At 46.5% G+C, this 19,314-nt stretch overlaps 1 protein-coding gene across 17 annotated transcripts in view; it reads left to right on the top strand.

Annotated features, from left to right (window-relative positions):
• The window catches only part of IKZF1 (IKAROS family zinc finger 1), a 97,546-nt gene extending 78,509 nt beyond the window's left edge, over positions 1-19,037 (top strand). For 10 of the 17 annotated variants that reach the window (XM_061413349.1, XM_061413342.1, XM_061413336.1 and 7 more), the window contains 3 exons: positions 1,129-1,254; positions 6,404-6,538; positions 14,568-19,037. In XM_061413349.1, coding sequence (XP_061269333.1) covers positions 1,129-1,254; positions 6,404-6,538; positions 14,568-15,277 — 971 coding nt within the window. In that variant the 3' untranslated portion in view covers positions 15,278-19,037. The remainder of the gene's footprint in view (positions 1-1,128; positions 1,255-6,403; positions 6,539-14,567) is intronic. The other 7 variants (XM_061413351.1, XM_061413347.1, XM_061413343.1 and 4 more) reach the window with 4 other exon arrangements.
• Positions 19,038-19,314: the final 277 nt, after the last annotated feature.

Here is a 19,314-nt window from a genome sequence, read left to right as displayed (position 1 = left end):
TTTGGTTAAGCCATTTCACCAAACATTCCTATGTGGATGGCATAGATTTTGACATAATACTCTCAAATATGTGAAATCTAACAATATGAGCAGGAAAGAATGAGAAGATTCTGGCTTTAGGATGGAAATTAATAGAATATCCTTTATCCATTTCATCTCCTAAAATGCTATCTATTATAATCTTTAAATGTAGGTATGATACGGATTTGTGCTAGTCTTTTCCCAAAATATCACTCAATAAAATTCGTGGAGAACTAAACTGTGTATAGAAGTACACTACTCAATACAGTAGCCACAAGCCATAGGTGCCATTTACTTTTTAATTACTTAAAATTAGAGTTCAAATTTCTGTTCTTAGTGGCACAGACCATACTTCAATCAGTGTTCACACATGGCTCATGGCTGCTGCATTGGACAGCTCAGGGGGAGAGCACTTCCTCCTTCATAGTGAATTCTGTTGGACAGGGTGCTCTATTGAAGAGAAGCCACACTATTCTAAGGGTCTTTGAGGGGAGAAAATAGAGCTTTTCCAAGTTAGAACCAGAAAATACATTTTGGGAACAGAATGCTTATTTCATTAAAGTCTGTTTATCCACTGTGGTTTCTTCCAGACCTCAGATTATTAGTTTCAGACTAATTTAGGAGTTGAATTCACTTTGATTGCATTAAATCCGGCACCAATGTCATGCCAGACCTGGCCCGTGGTGTAGAAGTGGACAAGAGGCTGACTTGTGTATAGTGTCCTGCCAGCGTGGGTACATCTTCCGCACATCTCTGCTTTGGTGTTGGGCATCCCTGGTATCACACTGCAGTGGTTTGTTTTCTTCAGTTAAAAGACAGACTTCATGGTTTAAGTAGGAGAGAATTTGGTAGGCCGGACAGTGAACAAGTTAAAAAGAAAAAAAGGCGACAGGAGTTCTTGGTACACTCAGGAAACCCCTGATCACTCACATTTTTAAATTCAGTCATCGTAACTGAGTCCATAATACTTTTAGCTCTCAAGAATGGAGGGGTTGTGTTTTTTTTAATTTTTTTTGCCTTTTTGATAAGAAGTGTATTGCATGCCTTCCCACGACACGTATGGCCGCTCTTTAATCGGGGTCTCGAACTCCATTGTGTCTCCCGCAGTTGGTAAGCCTCACAAATGTGGATATTGTGGCCGAAGCTATAAACAGCGAAGCTCTTTAGAGGAACACAAAGAGCGCTGCCACAACTACTTGCAAAGCATGGGCCTCCCAGGCACGCTGTACCCAGGTAAGCTCCGAGGGCACAGGCTGCCTGCCGCGCGCCGCGCGCCCCCGCCCGCGCGGGGGTGGAGGGGCGGCTCCGGCCACTCAAGTCTCACTAGCACTGCCTCCTGCTCCCCAGCCTTCCCAGACTTCCTCTTGCCAGGGAGCACGTGCTCATGAAACCCCTCCCTCCCAAAATCTGGATCAGCTTCTACGATCATCAGATCAGATCAGATCAGTCGCGCAGTCGTGGCCGACTCTGCGACTCCATGAATCGCAGCACGCCAGGCCTCCCTGTCCATCACCATAGCGACCCTTGAAAGTCTCAGGTTTTTACTTTTCTGTTTTTTTTTTTTTTTTTTTGATGGTTTTTTTTTAACCTAGGAGTACAGATTGCTTCTTTGTGCTAAGATGTGAAATCTGGCTATAAAAATGATTTTTTTTTTTTATGAAGTGGATCAAATAAGAGTGTTCAGGCCAAGTTTTGATTCATCAATGTTGGCACCTGCCTGGCACATGGGGAATTGAAAGACCCTGACTGTCTGTGGTCCTGCAGCTGGCACGGGATTCGAGGGAAACTTCTTTTTTCCCTCGTGCTCTGATGCTTTGCTGGGTATCTGTTGCATCTCAAGATGTTTGGCTCTGATCAGAGACAAGCTGAAGTGAAAGGTGTTAACAGAGAGAGTATGGAAAGGGCTGAATTTACTCAAGGGTACAGCAGTATTGTCAAAAGCACCTTTCTGATTTTCTAAGACATGAAATTTATGGATAGATCAGCTCAAGTTCACCCCTTTGAAACACTGCTCATTTAGCATGACTGCTGGAAAAATCCTTGTTGGATGGAGGTGTGCATACATATTAAGTCACTTCAGTTGTGTCTGACTCTCTGCGACGCTATGCAGTGTAGCCCAGCAGACTCCTCTGTCCATGGGATTCTCCAGGCAGCCATACTGACGTGGGCTGCCATGCCCTCCTCCAGGGGATCTTCCCAACCCAGGGACTGAACCCTCATCTCTTACATCTCCTGCATTGGCAGGCAAGTTCTTAACTACTAGCACCAGATGGAGGAGTAGATGTTAAATGAATAGTTGAGATTTTATCAAGCCTCATTCAGCTTTCTGACTTTAATAAATGGCTCATAAAGAAAAATCCACCAGGGAGCTCTCAGGTTATTAGTTTTAAATGTTAACATTTATTTTATTTTGTTATTGGGATTAGATACATATAACATGAGGCTTACTATCCTGTTTTTAAGTGGGGTGGTGGTTTTAGTTGCTAAGTCATGTCCGATTCTTGTGACACTATGGACTGTAGCCCACCAGGCTCCTCTGTCCATGGGATTCTCCAGGCAAGAATACCGGAGTGGGTTGCCATTTCCTTCTCCAGGGGGTCTTCCTGACCCAGGGATCAAACCCAGGCCTCCTGCACTGCTGGCAGATTCTTTACCGACTGAAAGGGAAGCCCCATTTTTAAGTGTGCTTCGGTGCTATTAAGCGAATTCAGTAATGCTCAGATTACTAATGGCAGCTGAGATCAGAGGAAAGAATAGTCAACGTCAGAATAAAGTCCTAAAAATTGAGTAGTCTTGGCATCAAGGAGTAGGATGCTGTGGTCCTAGTACCATGTCCCCCGCTGATCTGGGGTCAATCTGGGTCCAACATTTGATTTCACTGGGCCTTAATCTTCTCACCTGTAAAATGGGGAGACTGCATCAAGTTATCTTTTAACTTCCTTCAAAGTCTAAGGTCTATTTCTAGAACATAAAGGCATTGTAGCTTAGTGGAAGAGAGGAAAGTAGATATTAATAATAATAATAATAATTTATCAGTTTGTGGCCAAACCCTCAAATAGGAGATTAAGGGACGAGAAGATGATTATAGTCCTTTAAAATAAAATGTAAATACTTGATATTGCATTTTTCGGTTAAAAAATGGGTATTGGAAGTCAGTGCTTTTAATGAATGATTAAATAAGTCATTTATCTACTCAACAAATATTTACTGAGGACATATTATATACCATGCCAAGTCTACTGAAGATCAGTTCAGTTCAGTCACTCAGTCATCTCAGACTCTTTTCAACTCCATGGACTGAAGTATACAAGGCTTCTGTATCCATCACCAACTCCCAGAGCTTGCTCAAACTCATGTCCATCAAGTCGGTGATACCATCCAACCATCTCATCCTCTGTTGTCCCCTTCTCCTGCCTTCAATCTTTCCCAGCATCAGGATCTTTTCCAATGAGTCAGTTCTTCGCATCAGGTGGCCAAAGTATTGGAGCTTCAGCTTCAGCATCAGTCCTTCCAGTGAATATTCAGGACTTTTTTCCTTTAGGATGGACTGGTTTGATCTTGCAGTCCAGGGGACTCTACTGAGATAGTAATCTGAATTTCCCTCCAAAACTGCACACATGGAATTGGGATGGCAAGATGATCCAGAGGCCCTGCAGGGCTCACAGGTTGCCTCCACTGTTTTCACGACTAAGCAGACAAGCCCTAATGTCCAGCGGGCTTCAAGGAGCTTCTCCTTCACCGAGACCTGGATGCAAGCTTTTTTTCTGACTCTGTTTCCGAATGCCTCTTAGGCTTGTCTCTTAGGTGGGAGTTAGGCAATTCCTGCCTGTATGATCTCATGCAAAGGCTCTCAGCAGAGATCTGCATCATGCCCTCACCCGAATGCACACATTAGGGACTCCCTGGAGCTGGAGTCTCCTGTGTCCATGTCAACACGCTTCTGCGTCAGGGATATATATATTACATAGTACCCTATGGTCAGAATTCATTTAGTCCTAAGATGTGAACTGATCCCCTTTGGGGGTCAGATGGTTTGGAATTCCACACGTGGCTTTTAGTCCTGTTCTCAGGAGATGAGAAAGCTTCTCGTGTGAACTTCATGCTGGTGGAGGATCCATAAAAGCCCTTTGAAGAAGGTCCTTCAAGGCTGCATCATGGCGCAGGCAGGCAGTAGGTGAGGGCCTCACTGGGCTGTGGCCGGTTGATCTATACTTTCTGTGCATTTCTCATGTGCATCCCTCCCACACCTCCTAGGACCAGGCCTCACAAGCATGCACATGGGCCCTGAAACAGGCTTGAACCCCTCCAGTCCACCTTAGGTTGAGGCCATTCTTTGGGCTTAGGTAAAGACAAAGCCTAGTTTGTGAAACATGGCCAAGACTTAATTTTTCTGAATATGATTTTATTTATGAAGAAGCTTTCTGGTCATCTGCTATAATTTCCTAATGTCTTTATAGAAAACATAAGTTTCTCTTGAGCCTTTAGGTGCGCAGATTGTGTTAGAAGCTTAGAAAGAAATGTATCAGTGGTCTGGGAGCTCTGGACTTGTGGTCCCTCACTGTGGTGGCTCTGAGGGTCTCAGGAGGCCCATGGTCTGGCAGAACGGAACCCCAGCTCAAGGTGCTGTAGGCACTCTGGGCAGGCTACAGAGTCTGTGTTTGCAGAGAAGGATGAGCACATCAGGAAGCATATTAGCTTGATCAGAAACACAACCAGTGCAATTGACTTCTGTGGGTTTTATTCATACCCCTCCTGTAAATCAGGATGTGGGCTATTATGTTTACCTATTTAATAAAAAACCCCACATTTCCAAGGCTAAAAAATCACATTTACCGGTGGTAATAACTGATTTGAAATATATTTTTTCAACATGGCATTGATTGTGAAGCAATGAAAACATAAAATTTAGAAATAGGGATTTTCCTGGCAGTCCAGTGGTTAAGACTCTGAACTACCAGTGAAGGGAGCACAGATTCAATCCCTGGGCAGGGAACTAAGATCTCATTAAGCTTCATGGTACCGCAAAAAAAAAAAAAAAAGCTAAAGAAAAAAATGCTTAGAAATGCTCAGAATTGCTTCTGGCCTCACAAGCTGTGGTGGGGCCAGAAAACACAGGGGAGCCATGGGGGAGAAAGGCCTGGATGCTACACGTGTGTCTTCTGGGGTCATGGGATGTTTTTAGCACAAAATTGGTGTCAAATTTTGTCAATTTGTCAATCTTGTTGGAATAATATAAAGTGTATGTGGAAAAATAAAAGAGGAATTGGCATTTTTTAAGAAGAAAAGTAATGTCCAATGTTATATTAAAACATTGCTGTCAGCTGGACCTCTTTGAAGAACAGACAGATAAATCAATAATCCTATCCTATCCTAAGTCACTTCAGTCGTGTCCGACTCTGTGCAACCCCATAGATGGTAGCCCACCAGGCTCCCCCGTCCCTGGGATTCTCCAGGCAAGAACGCTGGAGTGGGTTGCCATTTCCTTCTCCTAAATCAATAATAGAAATGGATAAACCTTCCAGAGACCCTGTGATCAATCAGCATGTCCTATCTAAGAAGGGAAGGCACACAGAGGAGTGGGATTTCAATGAACTCTGCAGAACTGGTTTGGGAAGAATTGATTAGCCATTAGGAAGAAAATCAGTTTAGATTTTTAGCTTCTTGTGTATTAGGAGAAATTTCAAGGAGGTGAAAAATTGATATTTCTGAAAGTCCAACCATAAAAACTAGTACACGGAGAGGCTATGCAGAATATATAGCTGTATCTTCAACTATGGAAAGAAAGGGATGACGAAGCAAAGCAACAATCAGCTAGAAGTACTCCCTAGATCACCTCTCATCTTCACAATTTCTAGACTTCCTACAGCGCTTGTTCGTTGACTTTCCGGGTTGCTGTGTTCAGGGCCCAGGAACTCCCGAGTTCTTTCCCCCTCTCACCAGGGTTGGCTGCAGCATTCTTGTGACCAGGTTTCTCCTACATCTCTGTTCAGTGTGACAGAGTCAGACCCTTAGATCATTTCTAGCTGAGAATTCTTTCATTCTCAAGAGGGCTGTTGTCAGGAGTGACTGAGTGAGTGTACTGGGGAGTACTTGAAATGTTAAGAGGACTTGTCAATGGGACACAATTGTAAAATCACAGTCCAGCTTCTGGGGAGAGTGGTGGTGCTTGTTCCCTGATCTTAGGGGATAAGGCAGGTGTCATCAGCTCTGATCCTCCTCTGTGTGGCTGGCAGGGTTGCTGGGAAGATTAGAAATAATCTCCGCAAAGATCCTGGCTCTTGTAGGCACTTAACACATGTCAGATTTAACGCTGGATGACGAGACCGAATCCTTTGACTATAAGTGTTTCTAAACTGGTCTCTCTAACTGTCTTTGACTTTAGTCATTAAAGAAGAAACTAATCACAGTGAAATGGCAGAAGATCTGTGCAAGATGGGATCAGATCGCTCCCTCGTGCTGGACAGACTAGCAAGTAACGTCGCCAAACGTAAGAGCTCTATGCCTCAGAAATTTGTTGGTAAGAGTTAAACGTTTCCTGTCTCTTAAAAGAACAACCATGTGGGTGCTTTAGACGGTGATTAGTTGAGGGAAAAAGAAAGGAAACATATCCCGTTTTAAAAAAAAAAAAAAAAAAGCAAAAATTAGCAAGCTTAATATTTCTCAAGTCTCTCAGAATGGTTTTCCGATAGGCTTCTTAAAAATAATATCAGATCTTCTCCCAGGGGCTGTTCTTAGAGGTGGTTTTGCAAGGTCTGGGGCACCTGGTGAGATCTGCTCTGTGTCTATTGGGGATGGCTAATCAGTGAGCCCAGGGCAGAGGGCACAGCGCTCAGACCCCCAGCCTCAGCAGCCTTGCTGAGCCTCAATGGCTCCTTTGTCCAAAGTTCATAATACTCCCCACAAGGGCTACTTCAAAGTCTAAAAGGACAGAACTGCAGGGCAACTGGTCCGCGAGCTGCACAGCAAGGAGTAGGCACGGCCTCGATTGCCGTTTTCCCTGCTTGGTATCTGTGCAGTGCTGTCAGAGTGGGGTAACCCTCTTCTCCAGTGTAGATGGTGGGCATACCCACAGCCGTGTCATCCAGCCCCGATGCTGGAAGTGTAACTAGGGTAACACCTGGGCAGGTGGGAGGGTAGAGAGGCGCTGGGCTGGGGCTCAGCCTGAGGGTGTGAGCTCACCTTGGAAATGACTCTCCTCTGCAGCCCAAGTTCCATCCTTTACATATCTCACAGGCTTTTATGGGCTTCTCTGGTGACTCAGACAGTAAAGAATCTGCCTACAATGCTGGATACCTGGGTTTGATCCCTGGGTTGGGAAGATCCCCTGGAGGAGGGCATGGCAACCCACTCCAGTATTCTTGCCTGGAGAATCCCCATGGACAGAGGAGCCTGGTGGGCTGCAGTCCATGGGGTCACGAAGAGTCAGACACAACTGGGTGGCTAAGCACACACACACAGGGTTTTATGAACATAGAGTAACACCAGGATGTGAGAACATTTAAAATCCTCAATGTGAAGATGGTATCTGGAAAGAGGATGGGGGAGGGGAGGGTCAGTGAAGTTGACAGTGACCTTGAGCTAGGAAGAGGATTTCTACACATTTTTCACAGTGGAAGAATGGAGGATTCTAGGCAGATAAGAACAAATACAGAGCAATGGTGATGCTGGCTGGGGACTTGAGGGGGACATGTGGACAGGCTCGAGAAGCAGATTCCAGGGTGAGTCACGGACCCTCAGGGAATCCCCTGAGTAGCAAAGCCCCAGTCAGCTCTGGTCACAGGTGAATGGCCTTCAAATGCCAAGGTGAGAAATGCAGCCTTAACCCAGCAGGCAGAAGAGAGCACTGGCACGTCTTTAACTGGAGTCACCTCTTGGAAAATAGAGACCTCTGGTGCCAAAAATTGATTGGAAATGGGAGAACGTGGGGCCTTGGTGGCCTGGAAAGAGGAAGATATGGGGCAGAGGCTGGTGAAAGAGGAAGGTGGGGGCCACACGGCTGATGGAAACCGCAAGTCGTGGGGACTCGGGGACACGTGTGCCATTGACAGGTTCTGGGAATCGACAGTCTGGGTTTGATCTGTCCGTTTTGAAGGACTTTCTGAATGATGCCCCGTGGGAACCTGGGGAATGTGTGTTAGAAGAGAGGATGGTACTAGAATGGGGTCAGTAGTTAGTGAGGCCCGGGGTGGGTGCTGACCTGCAGGAGGGGACAGGACCCAAGGGGAGGCCAGGTTCTTGGGTTCCAGCCTCTCTCCGACGCTGAAGAAAAGGCTCCAATTAGAGGTTTTTTTGTAGGTTTGGAGTTGGGAGGGGTGATGGGAGGAAGGAATCAGTTAAAAAACACTTTTCAAAGAACCAGCCGGAGACAGAGTGTGGGGAGTCGCCCACAGGAGTGTGAGCCTTTAGACTGTGAGAAATGGGGAGGCCACTCACTTCCTGCGCAGAAGGGGTGAGGTGACTCAGAGCACTGACTTCTGGGGGTGGGATTTCAAGCGGCAGCAGGTGGGAGTGAGAGCAGGGCCCCCACCCCTCCCAGGAGGCCGTGTGTGGTGGAGGGGGGATGGGGCCCCCTTAACCAGGGGAGATGGAGCAGCAAGTGTGTCTGAGGATGCTTGGACCGTCATGGGCCCTGGGGAGCTGGGTACCACTTCCTTCTTCAGATCAGAAAACTGGAGGATGCCAAAAAAAAGTCAGTCATGTCTGACTCTTTGCGACCCCATGGACTGCATTGTCCATGGAATTCTCCAGGCCAGAATACTGGAGTGGGTAGCCTTTCCCTTCTCCGGGGGATCTTCCCAACCCAGGGATCGAACCCAGGTCTTCCTCATTGCAGGCAGAGTCTTTACCAGCTGAGCCACAGGGTGCCAAGGGCTTTGTGAATGGGTGTTTCAGCCCTTGTGGCTGATGGAGACTTCAGACCAAATTACCATCGGTGAAACTCTGCTGAGCTACCTCCAGTGAGAGCACAGTTTAGGTGTTGTATTGAGATTTAGATAGTTTTTGTGTTGAAAAAAAAAAAAATATATATATATATAAAGAATAAAAAAAAAAAAACACACAGAACCCCTCTCTCTGATCAAACAAAACTAAGGTTAAAAGAAGTCCCTGGGGAGAGGTGGACCACATAGGAGAAGCTGGGTGGGGACCGAGGTAGAGGGTGCCAGAGTGGAGATTGGAAAGAGGGGCTCTGAGCCAGCAGTGCGCTCTGCTGGATGTTTCCCCGAGAGTTTGGTGCTTGGCAGTTTATTTCTAGAATAATGCCTCTTGCCCTCACATCAACTTGATGGGTTTTCATCAACCACTCCTCCCTTGTCATGGTTTCTCCACACCAAAAATCAAAAAGGAAATGGACCTCTAAGACCTCTCTTTACCTCTAGAAGCTGAGTTTATAGTCTTATATAATTTCAGAAAGAGTGTGTAGGAACCCAGCTGTTACTGTACAAGCTGGCCCAGTACTGGTGGGGTTGAAAGAGCTCCAAGTTTTCATTCAAGAGAGGCTCAGACCCAGCCCTCTTACTATCATGCTTGGTCACTGAGTCGTGTCCAACTCTTTGCAACCCCATGGACTGTAGCCTGCCAGGCTCCTCTGTCCATGGGATTCTCCAGGCAAGAATACTGGAGGGAGTTGCTGTTTCCTTCTCTAGGGGATTTCCCAAACCTGGGGATCAAACCTGCATCTCCTGTGTCTCCTGTATTGCAGGCAGATTCTTCCCCATTGAGCCACTGGGGAAGACCTTTACTACCATTTGTATTTATTTTGAGTGATCTCTTAATTCATCGGACTTTGCATGCAAGCAGCTGTGTTCAAGAAGCTCCTGCAGGAGTTCTGTTTCCATATACTTTTCTGTGTTTGAGGAGGCCTGCCTGCTGCCTTTCTTCTTGAAGAACATTGTGACGAGTGAGGTTGGTCACTGTCTTTGTTCCCCCAGTCTAGAACTTTCTAGATTTTGCCATCATGACTGAAGGCAAGAGTTCCATTTTCTGTCTGAGTGCCTGAAGAGTTTTTTCTTTAACCTAAAAGGTGAATACAACTAGGTTGTGTCTTGGTGTTTTGCATTCTGAATAAAAATTTCCTGACATTTTAATCTGGGGATTCCCTTCTTTTCCATTTCTTGGAAATTCTCTTTTTTATGAATATGTATTTTGTTCCCTCTGTTATGATCTCTGTTCAGAGATACCGGTCGTCCTTTTATTGGAGAGTTTATCTTCCATATCAGAGAAGGTGATGACACCCCAGTCCAGTACTCTTGCCTGGAGAATCCCAGGGACGGGCGAGCCTGGTGGGCTGCAGTCCATGGGGTCGCTAAGAGTCGGACACGACTGAGCGACTTCACTTTCACTTTTCACTTTCATTCTTTGGAGAAGGAAATGGCAACCCACTCCAGTGTTCTTGCCTGGAAAATCCCAGGGACGGGGGAGCCTGGTGGGCTTCCATCTATGGGGTCTCACAGAGTCGGACACGACTGAAGTGACTTAGCAGCAGTCTTCCATATCTGTTAGCATTTCTCTAAGTTGTTTTTTTTTTTTTTTTTTTGCCCTTTTTACATTTATTCACTATTTCTATCTTGTGATTCCATTTTCAGGAGTTTATGTTCTATTACTTGCTATTTCTAATCCCTGTATTATCTGTAAATAACACTGTTTGGACCTCATTTTGTTTCCTGAGATCTAAAAATCTCCTTTCTCATCTTCTTGTGTTGTTCTAGCCCGCCATGTTTCAGTATCTTTTTAATTGAATTCATGTCACAAAGCAGTTATGAGGCATTCTTCTCTTCTTTGAATTAGGCTTTTTCCGAGGATGGGCTTATTGTTCTATGTTTAACTTCCTTTCTTCCCTTATCTTGCTAGAAAATATATTCACAGTAACCGTGACCTTTTCTTTTCATCTTGCTTATTTGACTTGGGCTGATAGAGCTTGACTGATGTTTGCTATGTTCTTCCCATTGTATCTGAGATGTGGTTTTTTTGTTTGTTTGTTTTTTTCTGAGCGAGCTCAGCTTTTCTCAATGCTGAAGGAATGCCAGAGATGAGGTTGGAGGAGTTCAAGGAAGGCAAAGTGCAGTCTTTGTTAAAAGACTTCCTCTCTGCCCTTTCTCCCTCATTCTGAGATTTGGTTAAATGCTCTAAACCAGTTATCACTGTACCTGGTTGGGAAGTATTCCTAGCTGCCAGCGGATGCTCTGGCCCTTGGGGTGTTTCCTCCCAGTGCACAGCATCAAGGACTTAACTCGCATCTCTCACCTAGTGAATCAGCCTCAGCGCTCACTCATCCAGTGTCACCTGGTCTCATTAGGAGAGGCTTCAACTGCTTTTTGATCAGAAGTGAAAAAAGACAGCTATTTGAATTGATTCTCTATGGATATGAGGATGTTAAGGAAACTGCTGAGGATTTTGTTGCTTCATAGTTAAGGTTTTATAAGTAAAATCAGCTGTCAAGCTTAGCCATGTATCTCATGCCAGAATTTTCTTTCCTTGATTTTTATAAATATGTATTTCCTTAGACTATGTACCTTTCTTTAGCATTCTGCCAAAGTGAATGTTGTGGGATTTTCTCACTCTGTGGAGTATTAAGGGAAGAGAAATTCTGTGGGTGGTTTTAATATGCCACATGGGTCTTCCCTACATCCTTTGATTGTTGATACCCAGTTTTAAAGAACAGTTGCTCAGGAAAGCACAGAATGATGACTCTGGGAGAAATGGGATCATTACTGGGAAAGCACCATTTTGGGTGGAGCTATAAGCACTTTATATGTATCAGAATTGTCATGAAGCCCACTCCCTTCCCCACCCTGCCAGGCTTCAACGAAGTGATAGACCAGGCTAAAGGGATTCATTATCCTCTGGGGTTACTGTAACCAGACATTTATCCCCTCGATACAAAAATAGGGGGGGAATCACATGGCTTCTGTATTACTGTTCAGTTACCTTAATGGGGAGAAACACCACCTCTATGATCACTGCCACCCAACTTCCATAGAGATTCCAATATGTCCCGGTTCTGCAGAGGGTGTGGCTGGCTACAGACAAGTATCTGTGTGTCATGTAAGGGTCATGTAGTACCATTGTCAGGGCATGTGCCACTCCTGACTACCAGCAGATTGAGATGAAAGGGAGCCAGGCCACTGTATGATACACTTCCCAACAAAGCAAGAAGCAGGACCTAAGGATGCTTTCTAGTCTGATGCGGCATACTTCTGGATAGCTATCAGTGGCCTCAGATTTGTTAAGGATTGTTAGTAAGTCTAGGAACTCTGGAGCAGTTTACCCTTCTGTTGCTGGAACTGGCTGCAGGCCATGATGTCAGGTTTCAATGTGGGAGGTGTGGGGGTCTCCACCATGATCGGTCTCGCCAGCCACCGTCAGCCATAACCTGGGCCTCTGGGCTGCCAGAGGCATCCTCACTTCTGCCTTCCACCAGTAGGGCTGTGCAGGTGGCATGAGTGGTAAAGAACCCAGCTGCCAGTGCAGGAGACATAAGAGATTCAACCCCTGGTTTGGGAAGATCCCCTAGAGGAGGGCTTGGCAACCCACTCCAGTATTCTTGCCTGGAGAATCCCATGGACAGAGGAACCTGACAGGCTCCAAGGCCATAAGGTTGCACAGAGTTGGACTCGACTGAAGCAACTTAGCACACATGCACACATGTGATGGAGAAGGGCCCTTCTTCCTTCAAAGCCTTCCAGCTTCCTTTGATATAGTCTTCCCCGGGTCTACCCTTCCCGTACATCTGCTCAGGGCTCTGGCTCCACTCACTTGTCCATCTCAGCCTCCTAGCTCCCTCTCCCCTTAGTTTCTTCTTGCTTCTCCCTGTGTGGGACACATATCACGGTCTGCAGCTGGTGCTTAGCAGCTGAAGGATGTATACTCCATAGTTCCCAGACTTATTAATAATCCTTAAACTATCTGTGACATTAACTATCCAGAAATATGCCTCATCATACTAGAAAGCAGAATTAAGTCCCCATAGCAAACCTTCCTTTTCCTTCACAGAGCTTCTCAGACAGGAATGTGCCCTATATAACCATGCACTAACATCTGTCTCCCCTGTGGGCTGTGAAGGATGTTACTTGTTGGCCATTCTGTCCCTCCTGTCTGGTCCAGGGTGTACACTCGGTGGACATGTGTTGAGAGAAGGAAAGAGAGTGAGGGTTGAAACGTAAACAGCTTAGACCTGCCTCTGAATGCCCCTCTGCCCATGACTTATTAACTAACCACCACCAAAAGTAATGTGGATCAACAGACCTTAACAATGAGGCAGACCGTTCACTTATGAATTTGCTAATGAAGCCAAGGTTTCCTACTGAGCTTAGAACCTATACATCAAGAAGGTATTATCTTCAAGGATATTCATTTTATTTCTTTCTGAAAACTTGTACTCAAAAGCTAATTACAAGAAGTCAAATCTTTTCTCAAATTTCCCCTTTCCAGGGGAAGCGAGCTCACTGCCTCCTACCAACCATGATATTAGATCTTAGGCTTCTTGAGGCCAAACTTGCTGACAAGTCATTGACAGTAATTTCTTGCAAATCATTCCTGTTCAGTAATTGTTTGAAGGAACAAGTAAATGTCACCCCTGGAACTTGCTCAGTCTGCTCTCAACTTTCTACCAACTTTCCACCAAATAACTGCAGCACAGGCTCCTTGCTGCTAAGAACTGAGAAGCAGGCATGGAATTAAGAGGCCAGGGAAGATGTGGAGGCTGGTACATATGATGGTGCTTTTCACTCTCACGCAAGTCAGAGCCAGATTTTTGTTGTTGACAAGACTGATACCATTTCACTATGAAGAATATAAAGTTTCTGTATTTTTGATTAAGCTTTATTCTAGAGTATTATAGTTATGAACTTAAAAATATATGATATATCACACGTTGTTATAATCTTATAATTGCTTGAATTAAATAAATTAGTGATGTTAACCAGCCATTGTGAATTACTTAGAACTCTATATGAAAACATATCATTTCAATTTTAATTTTAAATTAAATATAAAAATATTTAGAGCTTCCCAGGTGGCGCTAGTGGTAAAGAGACATAAGAGAAATGTCAGGAGACATAAGAGAAATGGGTTCAAACTCTGGGTCAGGAAGATCCCCTGGAGGAGGGCACGGCAACCCACTCCAGTATTCTCGTCTGGAGAATCCCATGAACAGAGGAGGCTGGCAGTCTATAGTCCATAGGGTTGCAAAAACTTGGACACAACTGAAGTGATTAGCACACTCAGCACACTCAAAATGTTTATTAACACCCAGAGTAAATACAAGTATTGGTTTGGTGTTTGAATATGCGCTGTTTAAATTGGCACACCATCCTTGGTTCACCTGTTCGTTTATTGATTTGTGTAGACAAATTGGTTTAAATGCCACCCCCAGGCAGGGCACCATGCCAGGTACAGGGCAGGCAGAGACGTGTCAGCTTTGCCCATTTTGCTGATGTCCACATTATGTGTCTGCCCGAGATCGTTGCCCCCACGGGTGTAAATGTCAGCTGTTGCTGCCGGGCACAGAGGTAACCTGGGCCTCTCTGACTGTCACCCGCTTCCCACAGGGGACAAGTGCCTGTCGGAACTGCCCTACGACGGCAGTGCCAGCTACGAGAAGGAGAACGAGATGATGCAGACACATGTGATGGACCAGGCCATCAACAACGCCATCAGCTACCTGGGGGCTGAGTCCCTGCGCCCCCTGGTGCAGACACCCCCTGGCAGCTCTGATGTGGTCCCGGTGCTCAGCCCCATGTACCAGCTCCACAAGCCGCATGGAGAGGGCCCCACGCGCTCCAACCACTCAGCCCAGGACGGCGCCGTGGAGAACCTGCTGCTGCTCTCAAAGGCCAAGTCCGCGTCCTCGGAGCGCGAGGCGTCCCCGAGCAACAGCTGCCAAGACTCCACGGACACCGAGAGCAACACGGAGGAGCAGCGGGGCGGCCTCATCTACCTGACCAACCACATCAACCCCCACGCGCGCAACGGCCTGTCCATCAAGGAGGAGCACGCGGCCTACGACGTGCTGCGCGCGGCCTCCGAGGGCCCCCCGGACGCGCTTCGCGTGATCGGCACGAGCGGGGAAGCCCTCAAGGTGTACAGGTGCGAACACTGCCGCGTGCTCTTCCTGGACCACGTCATGTACACCATCCACATGGGCTGCCACGGCTTCCGAGACCCCTTCGAGTGCAACATGTGCGGCTACCACAGCCAGGACCGCTACGAGTTCTCGTCCCACATCACGCGCGGGGAGCACCGCTTCCACATGAGCTAAACATGGACTGCGCGAGCCCGAGGGAAGAGCATCCGCGCCCTGCACGCACCCCTGGGCAGCAGCCGGGGCTGGACTGGACTGCTGTGCTTTGTCCTCTAGGTGGTCCTTCGTTTTGTTCTGAGTTGGTTGATTTTCTTTTGAGAACAGGACGTTTTTCTTGTTAGATGCGGGGTTCCATTTGGAGCCCCCGGAATGCTCTCTTACTAGACGATTCTGTAGACCGCAGGCTGAAATCCCCTCCCCTGTTGCTTCCTAGAAATCGCCAGCCTCCAAGTAATAGGTCATGTTCGGAGAGAATTGTATAGAAACAGGCGGAAGCCCGGAAAGGAATGAGCTGGTTCCGTGCTGAGCGTGGTTTGGCGCACCAGATGGGGTTTGCAGGGTCCCAGGAGCCCTGCTCACAGCCCCTGGACTGTGGCCGTGACCGTGACCCTGGGGTGAAATGCCCTCCTCTCAGGGCCAGAAACTGCGTGCATCCGGCACCGACAGGCCACAGGTTCCAAAGGAAGAAAATTATTCTAAGTCAAATTCTGCACACTGCCGGGAAAAGTAACTATTGGGCCGAGGGAGGGGAGGGCTTGCAGAGCCTTTCAGATTCATTCTCCCTTTCCAAACCTTGTCATGACGTTGCCCAGCCTAGAAGCCTCCAGAGGCCTGTTGTCCCATGGAATGAACTCTATTTCCGTGGGGCACCTGGGCCCACTGTTCTCTGCTCTCTCATCTCCTAAGGGCCCCCAGAGTCTGTCACTACATTGTTAACACCAGCCCTGAAATTTAGACGTTCATTCTTTTTGAAATGTTCAGATGATAAAATCCCTCAGAAACCAAACCTGATTTCTAAATTCCACACTCATGTCTGGTTCTGTTCTCCTTCCTGCCCGGTTCCGCCTGTGACCAGAAGCCTATTTTCCCGCAGAAAGTCTGTCCTAAACTTCATTTAATGTTGTGTTGTAGCTCCAACCAGGGGTTCTTATTGTGGGTATATTTCTCTCCCTGCCTTCTGTGTATAGTATTCTCATTTTAATATCCATTAAAGGATTCAGAATGACCATTTTCAGGTCAGGGAAATTTGGCAGGTGAAGTCCAGAGGCTGCTGCTCACACACAGCACCTGTTTATTTGAAATCACACTTTCAAACCATCTGACACGCTTTTCCCCCGAGGGCAGAGCTGCATCCTTGTGTCCACCTAGGCGGGGTGCACCTGTCTGACTGGGGGCGTGTCCAGGACTCAAGGTCCAGCTGGACAGAGGGAGGTGGCCCTGGAGGTGAAGACTGCTCATGCCCTCAAAGGCCCACAGAGACGTCCACGGGTTCCAATCCTAACCTGGAAAGCAATAGGATAGGTGCATGCTATTGTTAAGAACATTCATCTCAACCACCTGGCAGGAAGGGCATACAGTTTCCAGTATTTTTCATCACCAAAAATGTGCAAGGAACATAAGGAAACAGCAAAAATTGTGCACAAGCATCTCTGCATTTCAGCCAACTCCAGAGATCCTGAGCTCAACACTCTTGACATTTGGGGCTGGATACTGGGTTGCAGGGAATTTCCCCAGGCATCCTAGGCTGTTTAACAGCATGAGGTCAACCCCTGGGTTGGGAAGATCCCATGGAGGAGGGAATGGCAACCCACTCCAATATTCTTGCCTAGAGAATCCCATGGACAGAGGAGCCTGGTGGGCTACAGTCCATGTGGTCACAAAGAGTTGGACACGACTGAGTGACTATCACTTCACTGGTCCCTTACCCAACAAATGCCAGTAGACCCCCCAGTTGACAACCGGAAATGTCCCTGGGAATAAAAAGGTGTCCCTAGTGGAGAACCACTGCTCTAATGGAATTGTAAGCCAATCAAGGGTCTGGAAGCCTTCCAGAGATGAAAGCCCTGCCACGAATGTCCCCAGTCAGCAGTCTCAAGTGTGACTCCTGTTCCTTTGGATTCATTTTAATTCTCTCAATGAACTGTCCCCCACCTTCAGTCTTCAGAAGCTTACCTTCCCAAGTGCACTTGAATATTGTGGAAAGGGTGGCAACCTAGCATCCTTGAGTCATGGGATTCTTTGCTTACGGAACTGTGTGACGTTTTGAACCTGGAAATAGGCAAACTTGTAGTAACTTGGTCAGTGACACACTGAGGCACTGGGTGAGGGGCAGAGGGGGACTCTGGGCTGTGGACAGCATTCGTTCAACATGAAGTTGTAAGACAGATCCACCTTATCCCCCTGCATGCATATTCAGGGTGAGAGACTGCTCGTATGTCCACTTTGCAGGCCAGTTTCACCTGCCACATCTGTTCCACGGGGCCCATTGGCTGGACAGAGCTATCTTTTCCCCTGTGGCTTCAGATGGACCTCAACCCACCACTGTAGATAGTGGCTGAGGAGTTGTTTTCCCCAGGACTTTCCCCTCCCTCTCTCCGCCTTTGGTAGCCAATATAACCTTATTTACACACCTTTTGTTGTGGTTTTCTAATGTAATACCATTTTTCTCTGAAACTATTGTATTTAAAGTAAGGTTTCATTAATGCCAACAAGTAATGAAATTATGCTTGAAAGGTGGCCATGTTCTGTACCCAAAGCTGTTGATGTTTTCCTTTTAGCTGGTAAAAGTAGCATTTTGCATGACCTTACCCCGTTTCACTCTGTGGTTTGTTCGGCTACTGATGATGTGAGTGTGTGTCTCGGGGACAACTGTGGAGGCACTAGGCTTCATGCACTCTCGTTGTTGAAAATAAATATCAACCAAAGGAGGGGCACCAGGAGCAGGTGGATTCTGTTGATCGAGAGAAGTCCCTGCTTGGCATTCTGGCCCATCCTGGTCACCCAGCTCCCCTCCACTCAGAACACCTGGACCCTATTCCTCACCCCGGTCTTCCTGCATCATGTATCTTAGAGTGTGGGCTTGTCCTTGTAGAAAAGACATTACAAAGAATCATGTTACTATCGCTGTGTCACCCAAGGGCGTGTCCCAGCACCTAGCATTTCAGATACCAGCACGTTTCACTTCCAGTTCAGAATCAACCAAAAATGAGATCTCAGACTCTTCGTCAAGAAAGACAGCTATCTCTCAATGCAATGTGAGTTCTTTTTTGTTTTTTTTTTCTATTTTTGTGCCTTTCCTTGTTTTGTTTTGTTTTCAGTGGGACTTTCTTAGCATCATCTTCTTGCCAAAACAAAAGCAAGATGCCATGGACTGCTGTAGACCAGTCGTGAAGTAAATCTATTTCTCTCGTGCACTTATGTTCCAGCAATAATGAAGGGGCAGCGCTACTCGCAATCCAGATCTCTCTCCTTCAATTGAGTGTTTTTTTTGTTTGTTTGTTTTACTTTAAAAAAAACCAAAATTAGACTTATTTAAGATATACAGACATCAGAAATTAAAGGGGAAAAAGCACATGTGCTGTCGGTGCCATAGCATTCACTGTGAACAAGTGTGACCAGAAATGAATATGCAATCTTGTTTCCAATACTTTCTAATACACTTTTTTACAATGTTGTGTGTGGTGACTGTTCAGGGTTCAGTTTATGTGTATCTATCTAATACATCTTTAGGTGTGCAGCTGCCATTCTGGCAGATACTTGTACAGGACTGTAAATGAGAAAATGCAGTTGTATTTCCAATCTGCCTCTATGATGATGTTAAATTATTTCTGTTTTGCTGTGAACAGGGGCGTGGCCTTGGAGGAATAGAGTATCCTTTTGTACACATTTTCAAATGCTTACTCTGTGGTGATAGAACTAATAAATGCAGTGAATACTCTGTCTGCCTCATGCTGTGAAGCCCATGCTGGTCTTGAGAGAATCACCGTGTAGACCTGCCACCTGCTACAGACTCCCTCCTAGTTGGAGGAGGAAGATGGGCTTGGGGGCGGGTACAAGACAAGGTGGGATCATCTGTGATCATATGCATTCGCCATTGCTGCTGGTTCATCAGTTCACTTCGGCAGGCTGAGCACCTCCTGTTCAAGCTGTGCTGGGCTTGGAGTACTTGTGGGTTGGAGGGTGAGTGGAGGTCATGGGCAATATAACACATGTTC

This window comes from Bos javanicus, chromosome 4 (assembly GCF_032452875.1).
Source record: "Bos javanicus breed banteng chromosome 4, ARS-OSU_banteng_1.0, whole genome shotgun sequence".
In the NCBI taxonomy this organism is placed as follows: domain Eukaryota; kingdom Metazoa; phylum Chordata; class Mammalia; order Artiodactyla; family Bovidae; genus Bos; species Bos javanicus.
Note: the sequence above shows the minus strand (reverse complement) of the source record. Positions and strands in the feature narration are given on the sequence as shown.